This window comes from Equus quagga, chromosome 20 (assembly GCF_021613505.1).
Source record: "Equus quagga isolate Etosha38 chromosome 20, UCLA_HA_Equagga_1.0, whole genome shotgun sequence".
In the NCBI taxonomy this organism is placed as follows: domain Eukaryota; kingdom Metazoa; phylum Chordata; class Mammalia; order Perissodactyla; family Equidae; genus Equus; species Equus quagga.
In genome coordinates, this window is record NC_060286.1 from 19,266,274 (window position 1) to 19,284,426 (window position 18,153).

Sequence of the window (18,153 nt, forward strand, 5' to 3'; positions counted from 1 at the left end):
TTATGACACGTGTCAAACCCAGAAAGCATTTGATACATATTGTTTAATGGCTGACCAAACCAAATCAGACTTCTAGGGCTGATCAAGCAAAATCTTTATTGCTTGTATGAGTTTGCTAGGGCTGCCGTAACACAAAATACCACCGACTGGGTGGCTTCCACAACAGAAATTTATTTTGTCAGTTCTGGAGGCTGGAAGTCTGAGGTCAAGATGTCAACATGGTTGATTTCTTCTGAGGCCTCTCTCCTTGGCTTGTACATGACTGTCTTTTCCCTCTGTGTTTACATGTTCTTTCCACTGTGCACACACGTGTCTCTGTCCAAATTTCCTTTTTATAAGGACACTGGGGCATTCTGGATTAGAGCCACCCTAATGGCCTCATTTAAACTTAATTATCTCTTTAAAGGCCCTATTCCCAAATACAGTCACATTCTGAGGTACCTAGGATTAGCACTTCAACATATGAATTTTGGGGGGTCATAATTTAGCCCATAACATTGCTTTATGTGAATTCCTTACCCAGAGGAAAGGAGTGACAGCAGAAACTCCAGAAAACTAAAAGTAATTAGCCCAAAACATCATTTGAACAGCTAACAAATTGAATTTGAGCTATTTGTTCTTATTAGGTGTGCAATTTCCTGAAGAAAAACTTTACGGAAACCATTTAAAGAAATGATTCAAAGTAACCACTTTTTCTTTCAGACCTCTTTAAATTACCTTACAATTCTCTTCCCACAGATGTTTACTGAGTAAATACCTCTTCTTTTGCCCAAAATGAAGTTCACCAAAGATAAAGATAGGTTTTAATGTGTTTTTATTGATTAGAACTGTGTACACTTGAATCCTTGCATCATATAATATACAGTAGCAAGCAAATCACTGGTGCTAAAATAACTTACTGACAAATTCTAATACTGAGCACAGAATAGTTCTATCTCTATTAACAATAAAAAACAAAACCACAAGTTTATCTTGGAAAATTTAAATTCAGACCATTATTTCACAATTTGGAAATCTGAGTAATCCAACTTTAAGATGACTTTCTCATTGCTGAAGCTTGCTCTGTCGATGTGCGATTTGGGACTTCCTTTTGTCTCAAGCCATTCTTGCATATGACGCACTTTGGAGATGGGACCTTGCACCTGTCCTTGCACTGTGCCCTCGTCAGTGTTCTGGACCCAGCCTACCAATCCCAGCTTTTTACCCTCAGTCTAAGGGAAAGAAAAAGACAAGAGAGAGAAATCCAGTGAGATTGAACAAAACAAAGTGAAACTACAATCTCTTGCCAGAATCTTGGCCTAGAATCAAGCCACTGAAACTAATTTGATATTGTCCAGAACAGTCAAAACAGAACCACAGCAAGGAGAATCTCATTGCTGATGTTAACATGAAGTGTTGGTCAGTTAACTCCATTTCCTTCTTCCACCCTATAAAACCCAGGCACTAGAATTTTTTACTGTGTAGTCAATTTGGTTAAGTACTAAAGACTTAAGACCAAATCAAATGCTTTCAAAATCATTCCCTAAGGCTGACTGTTGTTAGGACACTGGGCTGTATCTTGCTTATTTTTCCTTCTCCTAATCAAGAATCTATTAGGTATATTAAATAGAAAAAGCATGAAGTTATCTGATCCTTCCCTTTGTCTTTAACCAGGGCCACACCTAAACAAATCCAGATGAATAAGTGTCCTTTGTATCTTTAAAGATCATTAGAGAGTATTTCACAATTTCCTGGGTAACTCATTCCATTGTTCTCACTATAGAGAAACTATCTAATCCAAGGTATTCATGTTGCATCCAAGGCCCACTTTCTGTCATCCTCCTAGAGAAGGAAAAAGCAGCTGGTGATCAGCCTCTGTACATCCAAGTTTCAGGAGACTACATAACTATTAGGCTTTCACTTGCCTTTCTTCTCTTCTGTCTAAATAACCACAGTGACTTTTAAAAAGTTGAATAAGACCATCTAATCATTGTAGTTGCTCTTTTCTTAGCCTTTCCAATGTTCTTTCCTTTAAGTCATTAAACTGTAGAATGACTGAAAATTTGGGAAAGGTAGCAATGTTTTAGAGGTAATTTTATCTTTGTAAAATTTCCAAGTAAGGATAGTATAAAGTTATTGATTGTTAAAGTAATCTATCTAAATAGAAAGGGTTGGATTACAAAAGAAAATTGGAGTTAACATGACTGCATGCCCAAATGCAGGAGTAGTGACCTAGTAAATGTGGGAAATTGCTGGAGTTGGCCAAATAAAATGCTACGCACAGCAAAACCATGTTTGCTGAAGAACTGACACATCCATCAAATCAGTTACGTTCAAAGCAAAGACATGTTTGGCTAATGAACAAAAGACACTTCAGTCAAATAAGTAACAGTTTAAAGGATACAGAGGAAGTTAAGGAATGAAGAAAAGTAGGAGATACCTAAAGCATGTATTAAGTGCTGAAGATGGTGGCATAAAAAAGGAATGCAGGGAACGGATTTTGGAAGACTCCACATCCAAATGACTTTGTATAACAACCGCACTCTTCTGCTTCAAGTTAGCCTGGGGGAGGTTGGCTAGCCCAGGTTCTTAATTACCTTATATGGCAACTAGCTATAAGAATGATTGTGCTGATTTTGGAGCAGGAGGTTCTAACAGTCAAAAAAATCTTTAAATTGCAATGTGATTTATCTGAACTCCCAAGAGTGAGTGAGTTCACTCTGAGTGAGTGAGTTTGACTGGTGTTGAGAATGGGAATTTCCTATGAGTTTTATTTGTGCCCTCAATTCTGAGCTTATTTTTAAAATGATAGCATAATGTTGCTGACTCATGTTCAGTTTTGAGTATCTATCAAAACAAGTCAACAGTGTTTTATCCTAAGATAATGCCAAAAAGCTAATTCTCCCTCATAATGATATTTCTGCTTGGACAGTCGTCTGGAAACATTTGAAGGAACATAATCACCAAATCTAGTCTCAATCTAAAACCCAAGTCCCTCAAATCAATAAATTAGACTTCCATTGTAGGAAACTAGAAAAACAAGAGCCAACCAAACCCAAAACAAGCAGAAAGAAGAAAATAATAAAGATTAGAGCAGGAGTTAATAAAATAGAGAATAGACAAAAAGAGAAAATCAGTGAAACCAAAAGTTGGCTCTTTGAAAAGATGAACAAAATTGTCAAACCTTTCGCTGGACTTATAAAGAACAAAAGAGAGAAGGCTCAAATTACTAAAATCAGAAATGAGGGGCCGGCCCAGTGGCGCAGCAGTTAAGTTCGCATGTTCCAGTTCGGCGGCCTGGGGTTCGCTGATTCACATCCCGGGTGTGGACATGGCACCGCTTGGCAAGCCATGCTGTGGCAGGCGTCCCACATATAAAGTAGAGGAAGATGGGCACGGATGTTAGCTCAGGGCCAGTCTTCCTCAGCAAAAAGAGGAGGATTGGGAGCAGATGTTAGCTCAGGGCTAATCTTCCTCAAAAAAAAGAAATGAAAGAGGGGTTATTACCACCAACCTTACAAAAATAAAAAGGATTATAAGGGAATACTATGAACAATTGTATGCCAACAAATTAGATAACTTAGATGAAAAGGGTGGATTTCTAGAAAGACTCAAACTACAGAAACTGAATCAAGAAATAGAAAATCTGAATAGACCTATAAAAAGTAAAGAGATTGAATTAGTAATCAAAAACTTCCCACAAAGAAAAGCTCAGGACTAGATGGTTTTACACGTGAATTCTACCAAATGTTTAAAGAAGAATCCTTCAACAGTCCTTCATGAACTAGACCAAAAAACAGAAGAGGAGGAAACACTTCCCAAATCATTCTGTTAAGCCAGTATTACCCTCATATCAAAACCAAACAAAGACATCACAAGAAAAGAAAACTATACACAAATATCCCTTGTGAATACAGGCATACCCTGTTTTATTGCATTTCACTTTATTGTGCTTTGCAGATACTGCATTTTTTGAAAAGACCCTCCACCAGAAAAAGATTATGACTCACTGAAGGCTCAGATGATGGGTAGCATTTTTTAGCAATATTTTTTTAACTAAGGTATCACATTGTTCTGTTAGACATAATGCCACTGCACACTTAATAGACTACGGTATAGTGTAAACATAACGTTTGTTTTTCTTTTAATTTGTGTTTCTTTTTTGGTGAGGAAGATTGGCCCTGAGCTAATATCTGTTGCCAATCTTCCTCTTTTTTTCCTTCCCCAAAGCCCCAGGACATAGGTGCATATCCTAGTTGTAAGTCCTTCTATGTGGGATGCTGCCACAGCATGGCTTGATGAGTGGTACATAGGTCCACGCCCAGGATCCGAACCAGCGAACCCTGAGCTGCCGAAGCAGAGTGCATGAACTTAACCACTCAGCCACGGGGCCAGCCCTTAACATAACTTTTATATGCACTGGAAAACAAAAATATTCAAGTGACTCGCTTTATTGTGATATTCACTTTATTATGGTGGTCTGGAACCCAAACCCTCAATATCTCCAAGGTATACCTGTACTGATGCAAAACTCAACCAGATGTAAGCAAACCAAATCTAGCAATATACAAAGATTATACACCGTGAAAAATTGGAATTTATCACAGGAATGAAAGGTTGGTTCAACATACAAAAACAGTACACCATATTAATAAATAAAATGGAATGTAATATATCATATTAATAAATAAAACAGAAGCCAGATGATCATCTCAATAGGTGAAGAAAAACCATTTGACAAACTCCAACATCTTTAATGATAAAAACACTCAAACTAGGAACAGGAGAGAACTTCCTTCACCTGATAAAAGGTGTACAGAGTTCATTGACCTCCCAGCCTTCCAAGGACACTGGGCCTGGGCCCTACGTGAAGGAATGTGTCTGGGCTCGGGGCCAAAGATGGCCACTTCAGCCCTGACTCTAAGGAACAAGTTACAAAGAATATCTCCTGCGTCATGTTCCTTGTCTGGGCTGGCCACCCCGACGGACACCTGACTGCAGTTTAAAAACATCCCATCTGTGGGAACAAAAAGGTAGAAACAACTCATCCGTGGGAACAAGAAGAAATAACTCAAAGTATCCAAATGTCTAAAACCCTAAGTCAGAACCCAGAGAAACCTTAGGATAAAAGGGAGTCACAGACATAGAACAATTGGGAGTCTCACTGAGGAAAATGCCTCAGACCTGGACAATCGGCACTCCCACCCGACGTACAAACTATTGGGACTTCCTCGGCTGATTGTGGTGTGGATGTTGTAAGTACCGATTTGTTGTTCCCCTTTATCCCTGCTCCTCGTTATGTTTCCCTTTATCAATAACCTTTGATTGCTTAAACAACCAAGTAGCCTTGGTGGTACCTGTCATTCCTTGCCCTCTGAGGCTGCGGGCAACAAAAGGCATCTGTGAAAAACCCACAACTAACATCATACCTAATGGTGAAAGACTGAAAGCTTTCCCCGTAGGGTCAGGAACAAGACAAGGATATCTGTTCTCGCCACTTCTACTCAATATTATACTGAAGGTTCTAGCCAGGGCAGGGAAAAAGAAATAAAAAGCACTCAGAGTGGAAAGGAAGAAGTAAAACTACCTCTACTCACTGACGGCATATCTTGTATACAGAAAAATCCTAAGCAATATACACACAGACGCAGACACACACACACTCACAAACTAGAACTAATAAGTTCACAAGGTTGCAGGATACAAAGATCAATATGCAAAAATTAATTGTATTTCTGTACATTAGCAACGAACAATCAAAAATGAAATTAAGAAAACAACTCCATTTATAATAGCATCAAAAATAATAAAATTCTTAGGAATAAATGTAACAAAAGAAGTATAAGACTTACATATGGTAAACTATAAAATATTTTTGAAATAAATTAAAGACCTAAATAAATGGAAAGACAGCCCATGTTCAGGGATTGGAAGATTTAATATCGTTAATATGACAATACTCCCTAAACGGATCTACAGATTCTACAGAGTCTCTATCAAAAGTCCAGGTGCCTTCTTTGCAGCAGTTAACATTGATCCTAAACTTCACATGGAAACATATAGGATCCAGGATAGCTGAAAATAATCTTGGAAAGGAAGAACAAAGCTGAAGGACTCACACATCCCAATTTCAAAATTTACTGCAAAGCTACAGTAATCAATACAGTTTGGTACTGGCCTGCGGACAGACATACAGATCAACTGGAGTCCATAAATAAACCCTTACATTTATGGCCAATTGATTTTTGACAAGGGTGTCATGACAATTCAACGGGAAAAATAGTCTTTTTAACAAATAGTGCTGGAACAACTGGATATCCACACGCAAAAGAACAAAGTTGGACCTCCTACCTCACATCACATAAAGATTTAACTCAAACTGGATCAAAGACCTAAAGCTAAGAGCTTAAACTATAAAAATCTTAGAAGAAACTTTTAGCAGAAAACATAGGTGTGAACCTTCATGACCTTGGATTAGGCAAAGGGTTCTTAGATATAACACTAAAAGCACAAGCAACAAAAGAAAAAACAGATAAATTAGACTTCATCAATATTAAAAAACTTCTGTGCTTCAAAATTTTCATCAAGAAAGTGAAAAGAAAACCTGCAGAATAGGAGAAATATTTGAAAATCATATAAGTGATAAGGGACTAGTATCCAGAATGTATAAAAATTCTTACAATTTAACAATAAGACAACTCAATTAAAAAATGGGCAAAGGATTTGAATAGACATTTCTCCAAAGAAGATATACAATATCTTCTTTCATGTGCCAATAAGCACATGAAAAGATGTTCAACATAATTAGTCATTAGGAGAAGGCAAACAAAACCACATTGCGGATATATACATACAATGGACTATTATTCAGCCTTAAAAAGGAAGGAAATTTGGACACATGCTACAACATGGATGGTCTTTAAGGATATTATGCTAGTGAAATAAGCCAGTCACAAAAGGACAAACACTGTAGGCTTCCACTTATATGAGGCACCTAGAGTAGACAAATTCATAGAGACAGAAAGTAGAACGGTGGCTGCGAGGGGCCGGGGGGGAGGGGGGAATTAGGAGTTATTGTTTAACGGGTACAGAGCTTCAGTTTTGCAAGATGAAGAGTTCTGTGAATGGATGGTGGTGATGGTAGCACAACAGTGTGAGGTACTGAAGGTCAATGAACTACATACTTAAAAATGGTTAAAATGGCAAATTTCACATTATGTATATTTTACCACAAGTTTTTAAAAAAGTAGGTTATATAGCTTCCAAATATTTGGGGATTTTCCAGTTATCTTCCTGTTATTGATTTGTAGTTTACTCCCATTATGGTTGGTGAACATGCTTTGTATGACTTAAATACTTTTAAATTCATTGATACCTCAAAACAAAACAAAACAACAAAAAAACACTTCACACCCACTAGGATGGCTATAATAAAAAAGACAAGGGGCCTGCCGGGTGACGTAGTGGTTAAATTCACACACTCAGCTTCGGCGGCCCAGGGTTTGCAGGTTCAGATCCCAGGCAGCCCTAGCACTGCTCATCACGCATGCTGTGGCGGCAGCCCACATAAAACAGAGGAGGACTGGCACAGATGTTAGCTCAGGGCCAACCTTCCTCACACACAAAAAAGACAGAAGATAACAATTGTTAGCAAGGATGTGGAGAAGTTGGAATTCTCACATATTGCTTACGAGAATGTAAAATGTACAGCTGCTTTGGAAAATAGTTTGGCACTTCCTCAAAAAGTTATACATAGGAGTTACCACGTGACCCAACAATCTACTCCTAGGTATATATACAAGAGGGAATTGAAAAAAAGGCTTACACGAAAACAAGTACATAAATGTTCACAGCATCATTTTTCATAATTGCCAAAAGGTAGAAACAACCTAAATGTCCATCAATTGACGAATAGGTATATAAAATGTGATATATCCATACAATGGAATATCATTCAGCCATAAAAAGGAATGAAGTACTGACATATGCTACAATGTGAATACACTTTGAAAACATGTTAAGCGAGAGAAGCCAAACACAAAAGGCCACATATTATATGAGTCTATTTACATTAAATGTCCAGAACCGGCAAACCCATAGAGACAGAAGTGAAGTTAGTGGTTGCCAGGGGCTAGTGGGATAAGGGGTGAGTGCTAATGGGTATGAAGTTTCTTTCTGGGGTGATGAAATATTCTGGAATTAGTGCACAACTTGGTAAATATATTAAAAGCCACTGAATTACACACTTTAAAAGGGTGAATTTTGTGGGATGTGAATTATATTCCAACTTAAAAAAAGTCTCTTTGAGTATTCCCATCACTCATTCTAGGAGTGATGGAATTTAACTAAGAGGTTAGATGATATCAATATGCATAGACTGTAGCAAAATAAAACAATTGTTAAAATGAACATACATATTTAAATGATTATAAGTAGTCAAGAGTAAGGTACAAGTCTAATTAAGTGGGGAAAAGATGGCATTTTCCTTGTCAATGTTTGTTTTTCTGCATTCTTTTATTCTCTCTTTAAATTAGGGGTGAGCCTTCAGTAAAGAAAGATGGGCTAGACTACCATCTGGTCCTTTTCCCTCAACAACTTTAATTAATCTTCAAAGTTGTCACCTCCATTTACTAAATCACGGCAACTTACCCTGCATAACTGGTAGCAAAGCAACTGCAACACAGCTCTTGCCATGACTTTCAGCAATTCCTTTTTTCAACAGGCACTTCATATATGAGTATGAAACAGGAGGAAATGATTTGCAAGTAATTGGAAAAAGAGGTAGTGACATTTAACATGCATATTTCAAAGATTCAGATTTGGATTTAAATACCACAGTCCCAGGAATGTGACACTTGGAAAGCTCTGCAGTCTCAACTCATTATCTTTGAGGTTCAGATACATTGGGAAGGCAATACCCTGATATCCCCCTATTGAAGACAGAAGAGAAATTGAGATTTCAGTTGTGTGTGCATGAGGCTGTCAATAGTTTCTTCACCCCCTCAACTACTCCCTATGACTCTAATGGGAATACCAGACTCCACGTTCAGTGTTACCATTACTTATCGTGGAATGAAGTATCTTCATTAGAAAAGCTTCACCTGGAAAAGGTAAATTGTTCTTTCAAAGCCAAACTGAGTAAAAAGGAATTAATTAGAGGAATGGGGGAAGGAATGGGGGAAAGAGGTCTGAAGAAAAGGCAGCAGCCACAGAGGAAGCAATCACACAAATTACACAAATGTCATGAGTTCATGTAAATGCCATCTCCTCCATCAAGGTCAGCCCTCTATTCCCCTTCGGAAGAGAGAAGCTCGTTAATACGTGTCTAGGTACCCGGGTACCATTGTTAGAAAAGACCAGTAACAACAGCCGACGAATCTTCCATTTACATTTTTTGACCCACTGCAAAGCATTTTCATACCCACTGCTCCACAAAGCACCTCTTTGCCATGCAGCTACCAAACAGCCAGCTTCTGCCGGGGCACATTTGTCAGGAACACGTCTCTTATTCCCACGCTCAGAACCTAGGTTTGTCCCCAAAGCCTGCAGGCCACATACCTGAGTGTACTTGCGGAAAAACACCCCTTGCACCTTCCCAAAAATTTCATAGTCCACTGATATCAGGGTACCCCCTTCTGCCATGCTCACGTTCAAACCTGTCAGGGACGAGGAAAGCAGAAAAGTAAAGGGCTCCGGATCCTATTCCAAGACCCCCAACCCTGAGGCAGAAAGCGCCACACCCACACTTCTCCATCCTTAACCTCTGCGACCTCTCCCTGACCTTAAGGTGCCCGATCTTCACAGTACTCAAGCGGATACGTGTAAGCGAGGTGTGTGAAGTAACAGAGGACACCCGAGCAAGGAGGCTTCGGGCCTCTTTGGGGGAATTACCTGCTTATCCAGTCACCTCCCTATACCCATCGCCGCTTCTGCTCCCTCTCCATCCGTACCTCTTCCCAGGGACCTGGCCTCCCTGCGGCCGCCAGAATCCCCTTCTCCTAACATTTCAGGGCTAACCGAACTGATGAGGACGCCCTAGGGCCGCGTCCCAGGCTCACCCTCCTCGTCCTCCTCTTAGGCGATCGGCGCTCCCCTGGCGACCACCACGCCAAACGGTTCCTTCGGTCGCGTATCCGCCGCGCCCGGAAGTTTAGGGCGCAGCTCCTCCTTCGCTGCCTCTCATGCCCATCACCTCCTCAGACCAATCAGAGACGGCGCTCTGGGCCCAGAGCCCGCCCAGAGGGTGGGATTTCGGGACGCGGTTGTGTGCGAGCGCGAGCGAGCCTCGAGTTGGGGATCTGTCCACGGTCTCGACTCGGCTTCTACAGACCGAGCCCTCACCCCACCTCGGTCACTAAGCTAAACCCCTTTCTCGTTTACTCGTGGGGAGAAAGATATGGACGAAGAAGCACTTGAGATAAATTCAGTCATTCAATAAATATTTACTGAGACCCTCGTGTGCCAGGCACAGTTCTAGGTGGTCGACATACATTCGTGAACAAGAAGGATCCCTGGCCTGGAGGAGCCTACATTCTGGAGACGGGAGACAGACGATACATTAAACATCTCAAACAAGAAAACTGGACAGGACACCTACAACCTTTCGGCAGTGACTTTTTCTTTTAGTTCTCCAAATTTTGGGTGATGCCCAAGTCTGGAATGGGTAGCAAGGGAGATGTGTGTACAGGAGGTCCCAGTGGAGGTTACCGTTCCTTCAGTGCTTCTGGAAGGTGCCCACCAGAGTCCACCTTACTAAGAAAACCCCAAATAATGCTTATCTCAATCAATCACGTGCACAAGCAAAATAACCCAAGGCTTCAGAATCACAAATGAATCAGTCAATCTAAGCCATATGACCAAATTGCACAAATTCTTTCGGGAAAATGGAATTGTCAAGGGAAGTTGTGGGTGAGGATTTTTAAAAGTAGGGTCGCCTTGCAGGCATTGAATCCAGCTACCCTTACGATTAAGGATGTGTATGAAGGAAAACTGCGGTGTGTACTGCTCCTCTTTGGAGGGCTTGTATACGTTACATCCCCTCATTAGACTCCAGATGTGAATATGCTAGGTTGGCAGACTTGACAAGGTGCGATGGATTTGCAATGGAAGCCACGGAGATGCATCATTCCACTAATTTCCCACTACTAAGTGAGGCTATAGATCCTGGAGAATCATATAACCTTAGTGCTGGTGTCGGGTGGCGGGCCCGGCGGGGTGGGAAGCTAGATTGAATATCATGCTTGGCAATATTTGAAAATAAAGCTAAACAGAGTACCCAGCTGACGTTATTTTTTTTCTCTAAAATTCATTTTTTAAAAACTAGTTTCTTGGAAGTCTAACATTGTATAAATTCATTCATAAGTGGAAGATAAATAAAAACATAGATACAGAGATTAGATTAGTGGTTATCAGAAGGGAATCGGGGAGAGCAAAAGGGGTAATAGGGCGCATGTGTATGGTGATGGATGGTAATTAGTCTTTGGGTGCTGAACGTGATGCAGTCTACACAGAAATCGAAATATAATGAGGTACAGCTGACATTTGTATAATGTTATAAACCAATGTTACCTCAATAAATAAAATTTTTTAAAAACCCCCAAAACAAAAAACTACTTTTTCAGGCTGGCCCTGTGGCTGAGAGGTTAAGTTTGCGCACTCTGCTTCAGCGGCCCAGGGTTTCACCGGTTCAGATCCTGGGCGCAGACATGGCACCGCTCATCAAGCCATGTTGAGGTGGCGTCCCACATGCCACAACTAGAAGGACCTACAACCAAAAATATACAACTATGTACCAGGGGGCTTTGGGGAGAAAAAGAAAAAATAAAATCTTTGAAAAAACTAGTTTTTCCATAGAATTAAAAACCTATTGAGTGTCTATTATGTATGGGACACTGTAGGATTACAAAGATGAAAGATATATAACTTTTGTCCTCAAAGAGTTTTTTATTTAGTGTAAGGGAAAAATATGCATGGAAATAATGGCAATACTATGCACAACATGCTAATTTAATTCCATGAACACCCATTGAGAGCTCATCATGAACCAGCACCGTGCTATAACAAGGACAGGAAATATTATGAGAGCACAAAGGAACAAAGAGATTCATTCTGACTGGGAAGACTGGAAAAGCATTCTTGGAGGAAACAGCATATTATCCAAGGTTACACAACCACAACCAGTAAGTGACAGAGCTGGGATTTACTTCTAAGCAGTCTAAATACAGAGCCCACTCCGGTAAATGCTATGCTCTACTACCAGTACGTGGAGCTTGCGGTGAAGCAGTGCCACTGAGGTAAGAAAGTGGAAGTAGTCAGGTATGGCTAGCCCAGGGGTTCTCAACCCTGGCCACACACTAGGACCTCGGGGGAAGCTTTTAAAAATACTGATACCCAGGTCTCACCCCTATAAATTGCTTTCCATGTAATCCGAAAGCACAGCCACGGTTGAGATCCACCAGGCTAGCTGCTGGGGAGGCAGGGCTGGAAAGGTAGGCAGGAACTAATCTGGCAGGTTGAAATACCATGTTAAATTATATGTTTCAACTCTATTCTATAGGTAAAGAAGAGGCCACTGGGTAGGAGAATGACAGGTTCAGAAGTATTTAGGATAATTCTTCTGGCAGAAGCATGAAGGATGGGCTTGGGAAGCAGATGTTGAAGGCAAGAACAGCGGTTAGGATTGTGATGCCATCCCAATGAGAAGTGAGGAAGAACTCTCCTAGGGCAGCAGCAATGTAAAGGAAGGGTCATGTATGAGAGACACTGCGGAGTAAATTCAACAGAGCCTGCTGACTGATTAGAGGGAAGGAGTGACAAAGAGGGAGCAGTGGAGATGACTGATGCTTTCAGCATGGGAGGGAACACTGGAGAAGAAGTGGATTGGGGAAATTGAGAGCTAATCATGAGTTTCTTTTCTTTCATATTGAGTTTGAGTTCCCTGAGGAACATTCATGCGGAGGTGCTAAATGGGCAGTTGGAAATTTGAGCCTGTAACTAAGGAGAGAGCCAAGCTGGATATCGTTTATACATAGATGAGACCTGAAATTTCATCATTTGGTTGAATCATCGAGAAACAGAATGCCTGAAACTGCATATACAAGAGAAATAAGAGGGCTATGGAGAACCTAACTTTGCAGGGGGGCAGGTGAGGAAAAGACTTTATAAATGCCAGAGACCTGGAAGAAGATGGAGCAAGGACATGAAAACAGAAACCAAGAAAGCACAGAAGCAAGTGAGAAGAGTTGCAAGAGAGTGAAAAATCAATAATGGCAAACGAGGCTGAAGAAATAGCAGCTTTGTCTTTGGTCACTGGAAGGTCACTGGTAGCCCTGCAGTTAAATAAAGTGGAAAGGATGGAAGCCAGACCACAATGGACTGAACAATGAGGGGGAGATGAGGAAGTGGGGACAGCAAATGTAAAGTTTTCTATTAAGAAGTCTTGTGGTGAAGAGGAGAAATGAATAGGACCCCAACATGAGAGGCAGCAGGTCGAGGAAAACAAGGTTTATTTTGCAGAGGAAATTTAAGCACATTTTAAAACCAAAGAGAATGAGTATGTAGATAGATACAACTTGAAGCTAACAAGATGGAGTGCTAAAGTGACAGAGTCAATTCCTGGAGTGTAATGAAAGGAACTAATTCAAGAGAACTCATGGAAAAAGAAAGACTCTTCTTCCTCAGAAACAAAAAGGAAGGAAGTCAAGATGGAGGGAGACACTCTGGGAAATTCTGCCAGACTGGAGGGGAGCTGAGGGAGCTGATGACAAGGAGGCCCGGTGCTGAGGTAATTGGGACTTTGAGAAGAGTGGGAAATGTCTGGAAATGCATTTACAGAGAAGGCAGTAAAGAGTCAACTAGGAAGGAAAACAAGGAATAAAAGGACTGCCCTAGAGGGCCCACCAAGGAATTCCTTTGTAACATGTAAAAGATGTAATATGACATGTTAAAGTATTAACACTGACTACTGCTGTCTATAACTATTTTCCATGTGCATGAATCTTTTGAGTAGTTACAGGAAAAAAGTAAGCTGTCTGTTCCAAATAGCTTACACAAATGAACTGAAGCATGAAGACAAACTTTCTTCTGATGTTGACAAGTTAGTATCATTTAGTGTTGAAACCAGGTTACACTGATTATTTTCGATCTGGTACTTAACTTTATTATCATTTCATTTGGCTGAGTCATTCTTGGGCCCTAAGAGAGGACGGCCAGAGTTACCACGTGAGAATCAAACATCATATCAAAATAATTTGACTACAAAAACCACCCCGGAAAAATACTGCGTAGCAAAACCTAGCCGAGTTAATAAAATTTGACAGCAAGCTCCAAACTACTGGCGAGGAAACGAACGGAGAGACAGTATATAGCCATACCTGGGGCTCGTACAAAGCAGCCGAGCGTGCTAAGAAAGGCTACCAGCAGGCCCACTCCCGCTAAGCGGGCGGACACCGGAATCCTGCGGCGGAATGACTCGAGGGCACAGGTAGGGGCTCCGGCGTTTGCCAGAGAAAGGTCTGGGAGCATCATTCACAGAAAAATACAAGTTCTTTGATGGAGTCTTAGAAAAGCCTCTCCCTCCCCCTCCCCCGTTCCCAAGGGCAGGGCGACACAGCTGCAGAATTGGCGGGATACTAGGTTAAGTGACACTCAAGCTGGCCGCACCGCCTCCCCGGGCAGGTCCCGACCGCGTGAGGACTGCGCCTGCGCGCGCCTCCCCCGGGCGGGGTGTGTTCGCTGCCAGAGGCGGGGCTGGGCGCGCACGCGCTCCTGTCTCCAGGCAACGGGAATAACGGAGGCCGGCTGAGAGCGCCTGCGCGGCCATCGGTTAGTGGGTGTCGGGTCGGGAAAACTAGGTCCTATGGTTTTCCCCGGGCAAGAGCGGTCCCCGAGAGCCTCAGGTACGCGGAAGGGCGGGGAGACATGGGGTCAGCACCTCGACTTCCAAAGGGCCCGATGGTCAGAAGAGCGCTTTGTTCCCAAAGCGGACTCCCCATTGGGTGCGCCACTGCTGACCCTCCAGGACAGAACGTGACTTCCGCATTCCGGATCTAAACCCCATGGCGGCCAGGTCAGGTGGCCCCCGCCCCTCAGGTTACAGACCTTTCGCTGTCTGCGCCGCGGGGACTCCTTGGGTGAGGATTTGTGAGCCAGGCACCTGCTGCAGCAGGCCCTGAGCGGCCTCTGTGCTCTTTGGCGTCAAGCACGGTTCCGGCAGGAGGGAAGCCCTGAGAGCTCCTTGTGCCCGTCACTTACCCCCAGGCCGCAGTTTTCTCACCTATAAATGACGCGGCTGGACTCGCAGTTCTAAGGTTCCTAAATACCAGTCGTGTAACTCTAACTGAGCGAACCTCTCAGTTTACGGGTGAAGAAACTGGAGCCAGTAAGAGGAAGTTGCTTGTCCTTTGTCACAGGCCTAAAACCTGACTTTCAATCCAGTGGTTCTTTCCACTTACTATGGAATGTACTGTGTATGGTAGGAGCATCACTGTATATGGCAGAGGCTAGTACTGGTATAAAGGAAAGCTAGGCAGCAGGAATACCTGTAGCAGAATCGTTTTTCCATCCTCAGGACCTAATAAGCACTCACAGGATAATAAGCACTCACCAAATGCTTATTGAACGAAAGCTTTGGCAGACCCAGCTCCACTGTCCCTAAAGTTTAAGGCAAAATGTGGGTAGGACAAACGTAGAAACAGTTTACTTTAGCAGCCGAGGTGAATCTCAGACAAACTCCTTATATATCTGGTTTAAATCCCTCCCAGACTTCAGTCCAGGCCCTGAATGGCTGGTCTCCAGTTGGCGCCACCTCTGCCTGTGGGCGTTATGCTCCCATATAATAAAACGGAAACTCCAAGGCTCCACCCAGCCGAGCAAGACCCCTATGAAAAAGGTGACTCTCCCCAGCGGTCCTCGATGGGGCACCTGAGGAACAATTTCCAGCAGAAGCTTTGGAGCAACAAAGAGCTGACACTGGATAATCTCTCCACTCACCCCAAGTGGAGCACCTGCACAAAAGTCCAGAGCTACTCCCATCCCCACCGTGCTGGAGTCAGCCAGCAAGATCCAGGAAGCAAGCCCCAGGGCCAAGCAAAGTGTTTGTTTTACTCATCAGGCCCTCAATCCCGGTATTCCAAAGCAAACAACCAGGACTTCATCCCCTTTACAAAGAAGCGAGTTGGAGTAGATCGGGCATACCCACTGAAACCTGTGTTCCATCGGAAGTCTCGTAGTATAGGTGAGGCTGGCACTGATGGGGACCAGGATGTCTCTCCAAGACCCCCTGAGCCAGGAGAGTTTTCATACAGCAGCTTTGGTTCAAGAAACTGGGTGAATTCCTCTGTGGCTGGCACTGTTGCCGCCACGCAGGGGGAGAGGGCGATGGCAAACCTCAACACGACTGCGTGGATGCGGATCCAAAGACTAGAGGCTGCAGGAGAGAACTTACAGGAGGAAATCCGAAGAAAAGAGACCCTCCTGAGGGAAAAGCTGAAGAAGACAGAGGAGGAACTCAGAAGGATCCGGAAGGAAAAGCAACAGGCAGAGGCAAATGAAAGAAGAGAGCTCCAGGGAGAGACACTCCCCAGGAGGAGAGTTAAAGGTAGTAGCAACGCCACGTACAAACGTCTCTTCTCCCCAGAGTTGGGGTCTGAGGAGGTCTTCAGTAGAGACAGGGGAGAGGACGAAACTTGGGTATGGTCTCAAGAAAATTCTAGGCCATTCCAGTTCTCTGATTATGGAATACAGAAGCTCAAAAGGGAAAGACTGGTGGCAAGCAATAACAAAATCCGAGAGCAAGTCTCAGGGCCGTTGAGGGAGAAGTTTTCTCAGCCTTCAGAAGTGCCAGGCAGTGCTTTGCAGGGACCCACCAGCAATTCCAGCTTGTCTGGGGCACCAGACTCCTCAGGTTCCAGCTGTCCCACTGAAGAGCCAGAACTTGGCGAGTGCAGCCACTGTGGACGCAAGTTTCTCTTGCTCAGGCTGGAGAGACACTCCAACATCTGCAGCAGGATGCAGGGTTCCAAGAGGAAAGTGTTCGACTCCTCCAGGGCCAGGGCTAAAGGCACTGAACTAGAGCAGTACTTGAACTGGAAGGGATCAGCCTCAATCAAGGTAACAAAGGCCTTAGGGATTTGATTTTGTGTGTAAGGGCCTGTTATATCTGCATCAGTTTTCTTTAGAAAAATTTCATGTGTTTGATAGGGAGAAAGTGAGAATTAACAATTATTGATTACTACTGGGTGCTGGTCACTGTGATGGGAGTTTTTCGTATGATCCTGACCACAACCCTATGAGGATTTCATTGTCTCTTATCAATTCAAAAATTAAGTCTCAGAGAGGTTAACTTGCTTGAGCTAACAAATAGCATTAAATGGCAGAGTCGGCATATAAATCTGGGTCGGAATGACTCCAAAATCTAGACTTAAAAAATATATGTCCTTTTGATTATAAAAGTAATAAACGCTTACTGTAAAAAATTTAAAAGACATGAAAATTATAAAGAAAAAACTATGCATTTCAGCACTCTGAGAGACTTCCTTGCTCTTTGCAATATACTCTGCCACCTCCCCAGACTAAGATCTGTTGCCACTCCTATAACTGTGTCTACTTTTCCAAGATTAGCTCAATTTTGACAGATCTTCTTAGTAAATATGTGAAACACAACTAAGTTTGGAATTCTTTTTCTCCCCATTTAGAATGTAAACACCTAAAAGGTAAAGGACTTTATTTTTGGTTATCTTTCAAAACATCCCTAGCTGCAGAAAAAGTAGGTTGTATAAAGTAAGGATATCAAGACACTTACGTGGTAAGTTTAGGGGAACTTTGTAGGCATGTCTGGACAGTCAGATCTGGAGAAGATTGTCTTGTAAGTCAGTCCACAACCCTGTCAAGGTTATGCCACTTTGTTGTAAAAGGAGTGTTTCTCATAACAAAACCCAAGAGTGGCATACTGACAAACACTTTTCATTTAACTAGTTTTACTGTGTATTAGAAAACTATAACAACATATCAAGCCCTTCATTTCTAGGAATCACGAATTTAAAGAAAATGTTAAGTAATTAATAGTAAGGGGATAAAGTGAAAGTGGTATGCAAATAATCAAACTTTGGGAAATCCTAGACCGGAGGATCTCAAAGGCCCCATCCAGCTGTAATATTCTAGCAAAATGTGAGAGCC

General features: G+C 42.4%; 2 protein-coding genes across 10 annotated transcripts in view; one reads left to right on the forward strand and one right to left on the reverse strand.

The window, feature by feature from the left end:
* Positions 1 to 797: 797 nt before the first annotated feature.
* On the reverse strand, positions 798 to 14,568 carry ACYP1 (acylphosphatase 1). Of its 2 annotated transcripts, none has more exons than XM_046647341.1 (3): positions 14,352 to 14,568; positions 9,538 to 9,635; positions 798 to 1,211 (listed from the first exon to the last, which is right to left on the reverse strand). In XM_046647341.1, the coding sequence occupies exons 1-3, from the start codon at positions 14,503 to 14,505 to the stop codon at positions 996 to 998; spliced, it is 468 nt and encodes a 155-aa protein (XP_046503297.1). In that variant the 5' UTR covers positions 14,506 to 14,568; the 3' UTR covers positions 798 to 995. The 2 variants fall into 2 exon arrangements, with proteins under 2 accessions (XP_046503297.1, XP_046503299.1); XM_046647343.1 differs by lacking the exon at positions 14,352 to 14,568 and adding an exon at positions 9,930 to 10,067.
* The window catches only part of ZC2HC1C (zinc finger C2HC-type containing 1C), a 31,491-nt gene continuing 26,309 nt past the window's right edge, over positions 12,972 to 18,153 (forward strand). For 3 of the 8 annotated variants that reach the window (XM_046647339.1, XM_046647338.1, XM_046647331.1), the window contains exons 1-2: positions 14,813 to 15,046; positions 15,741 to 17,088. In XM_046647339.1, the coding sequence (XP_046503295.1) occupies positions 15,760 to 17,088 (1,329 nt within the window). In that variant the 5' untranslated portion in view covers positions 14,813 to 15,046; positions 15,741 to 15,759. Of the gene's footprint in view, positions 13,763 to 14,344; positions 14,462 to 14,738; positions 15,111 to 15,740; positions 17,089 to 18,153 lie in introns of those variants that run through there. The other 5 variants (XM_046647337.1, XM_046647334.1, XM_046647336.1 and 2 more) reach the window with 5 other exon arrangements.

What these genes read in the sequence shown, in the direction of transcription:
- ACYP1 (XM_046647341.1), bottom strand. Translation starts at nt 14,505, where the DNA reads ATGATGCTCCCAGACCTTTCTCTGGCAAACGCCGGAGCCCCTACCTGT. An exon ending in CTGCTTTGTACGAGCCCCAG is followed by an intron (nt 9,636 to 14,351) that starts GTATGGCTATAT and finishes CGTCCCTGACAG; the next exon opens with GTTTGAACGTGAGCATGGCA. An exon ending in TTTTCCGCAAGTACACTCAG is followed by an intron (nt 1,212 to 9,537) that starts GTATGTGGCCTG and finishes TCTTTCCCTTAG; the next exon opens with ACTGAGGGTAAAAAGCTGGG.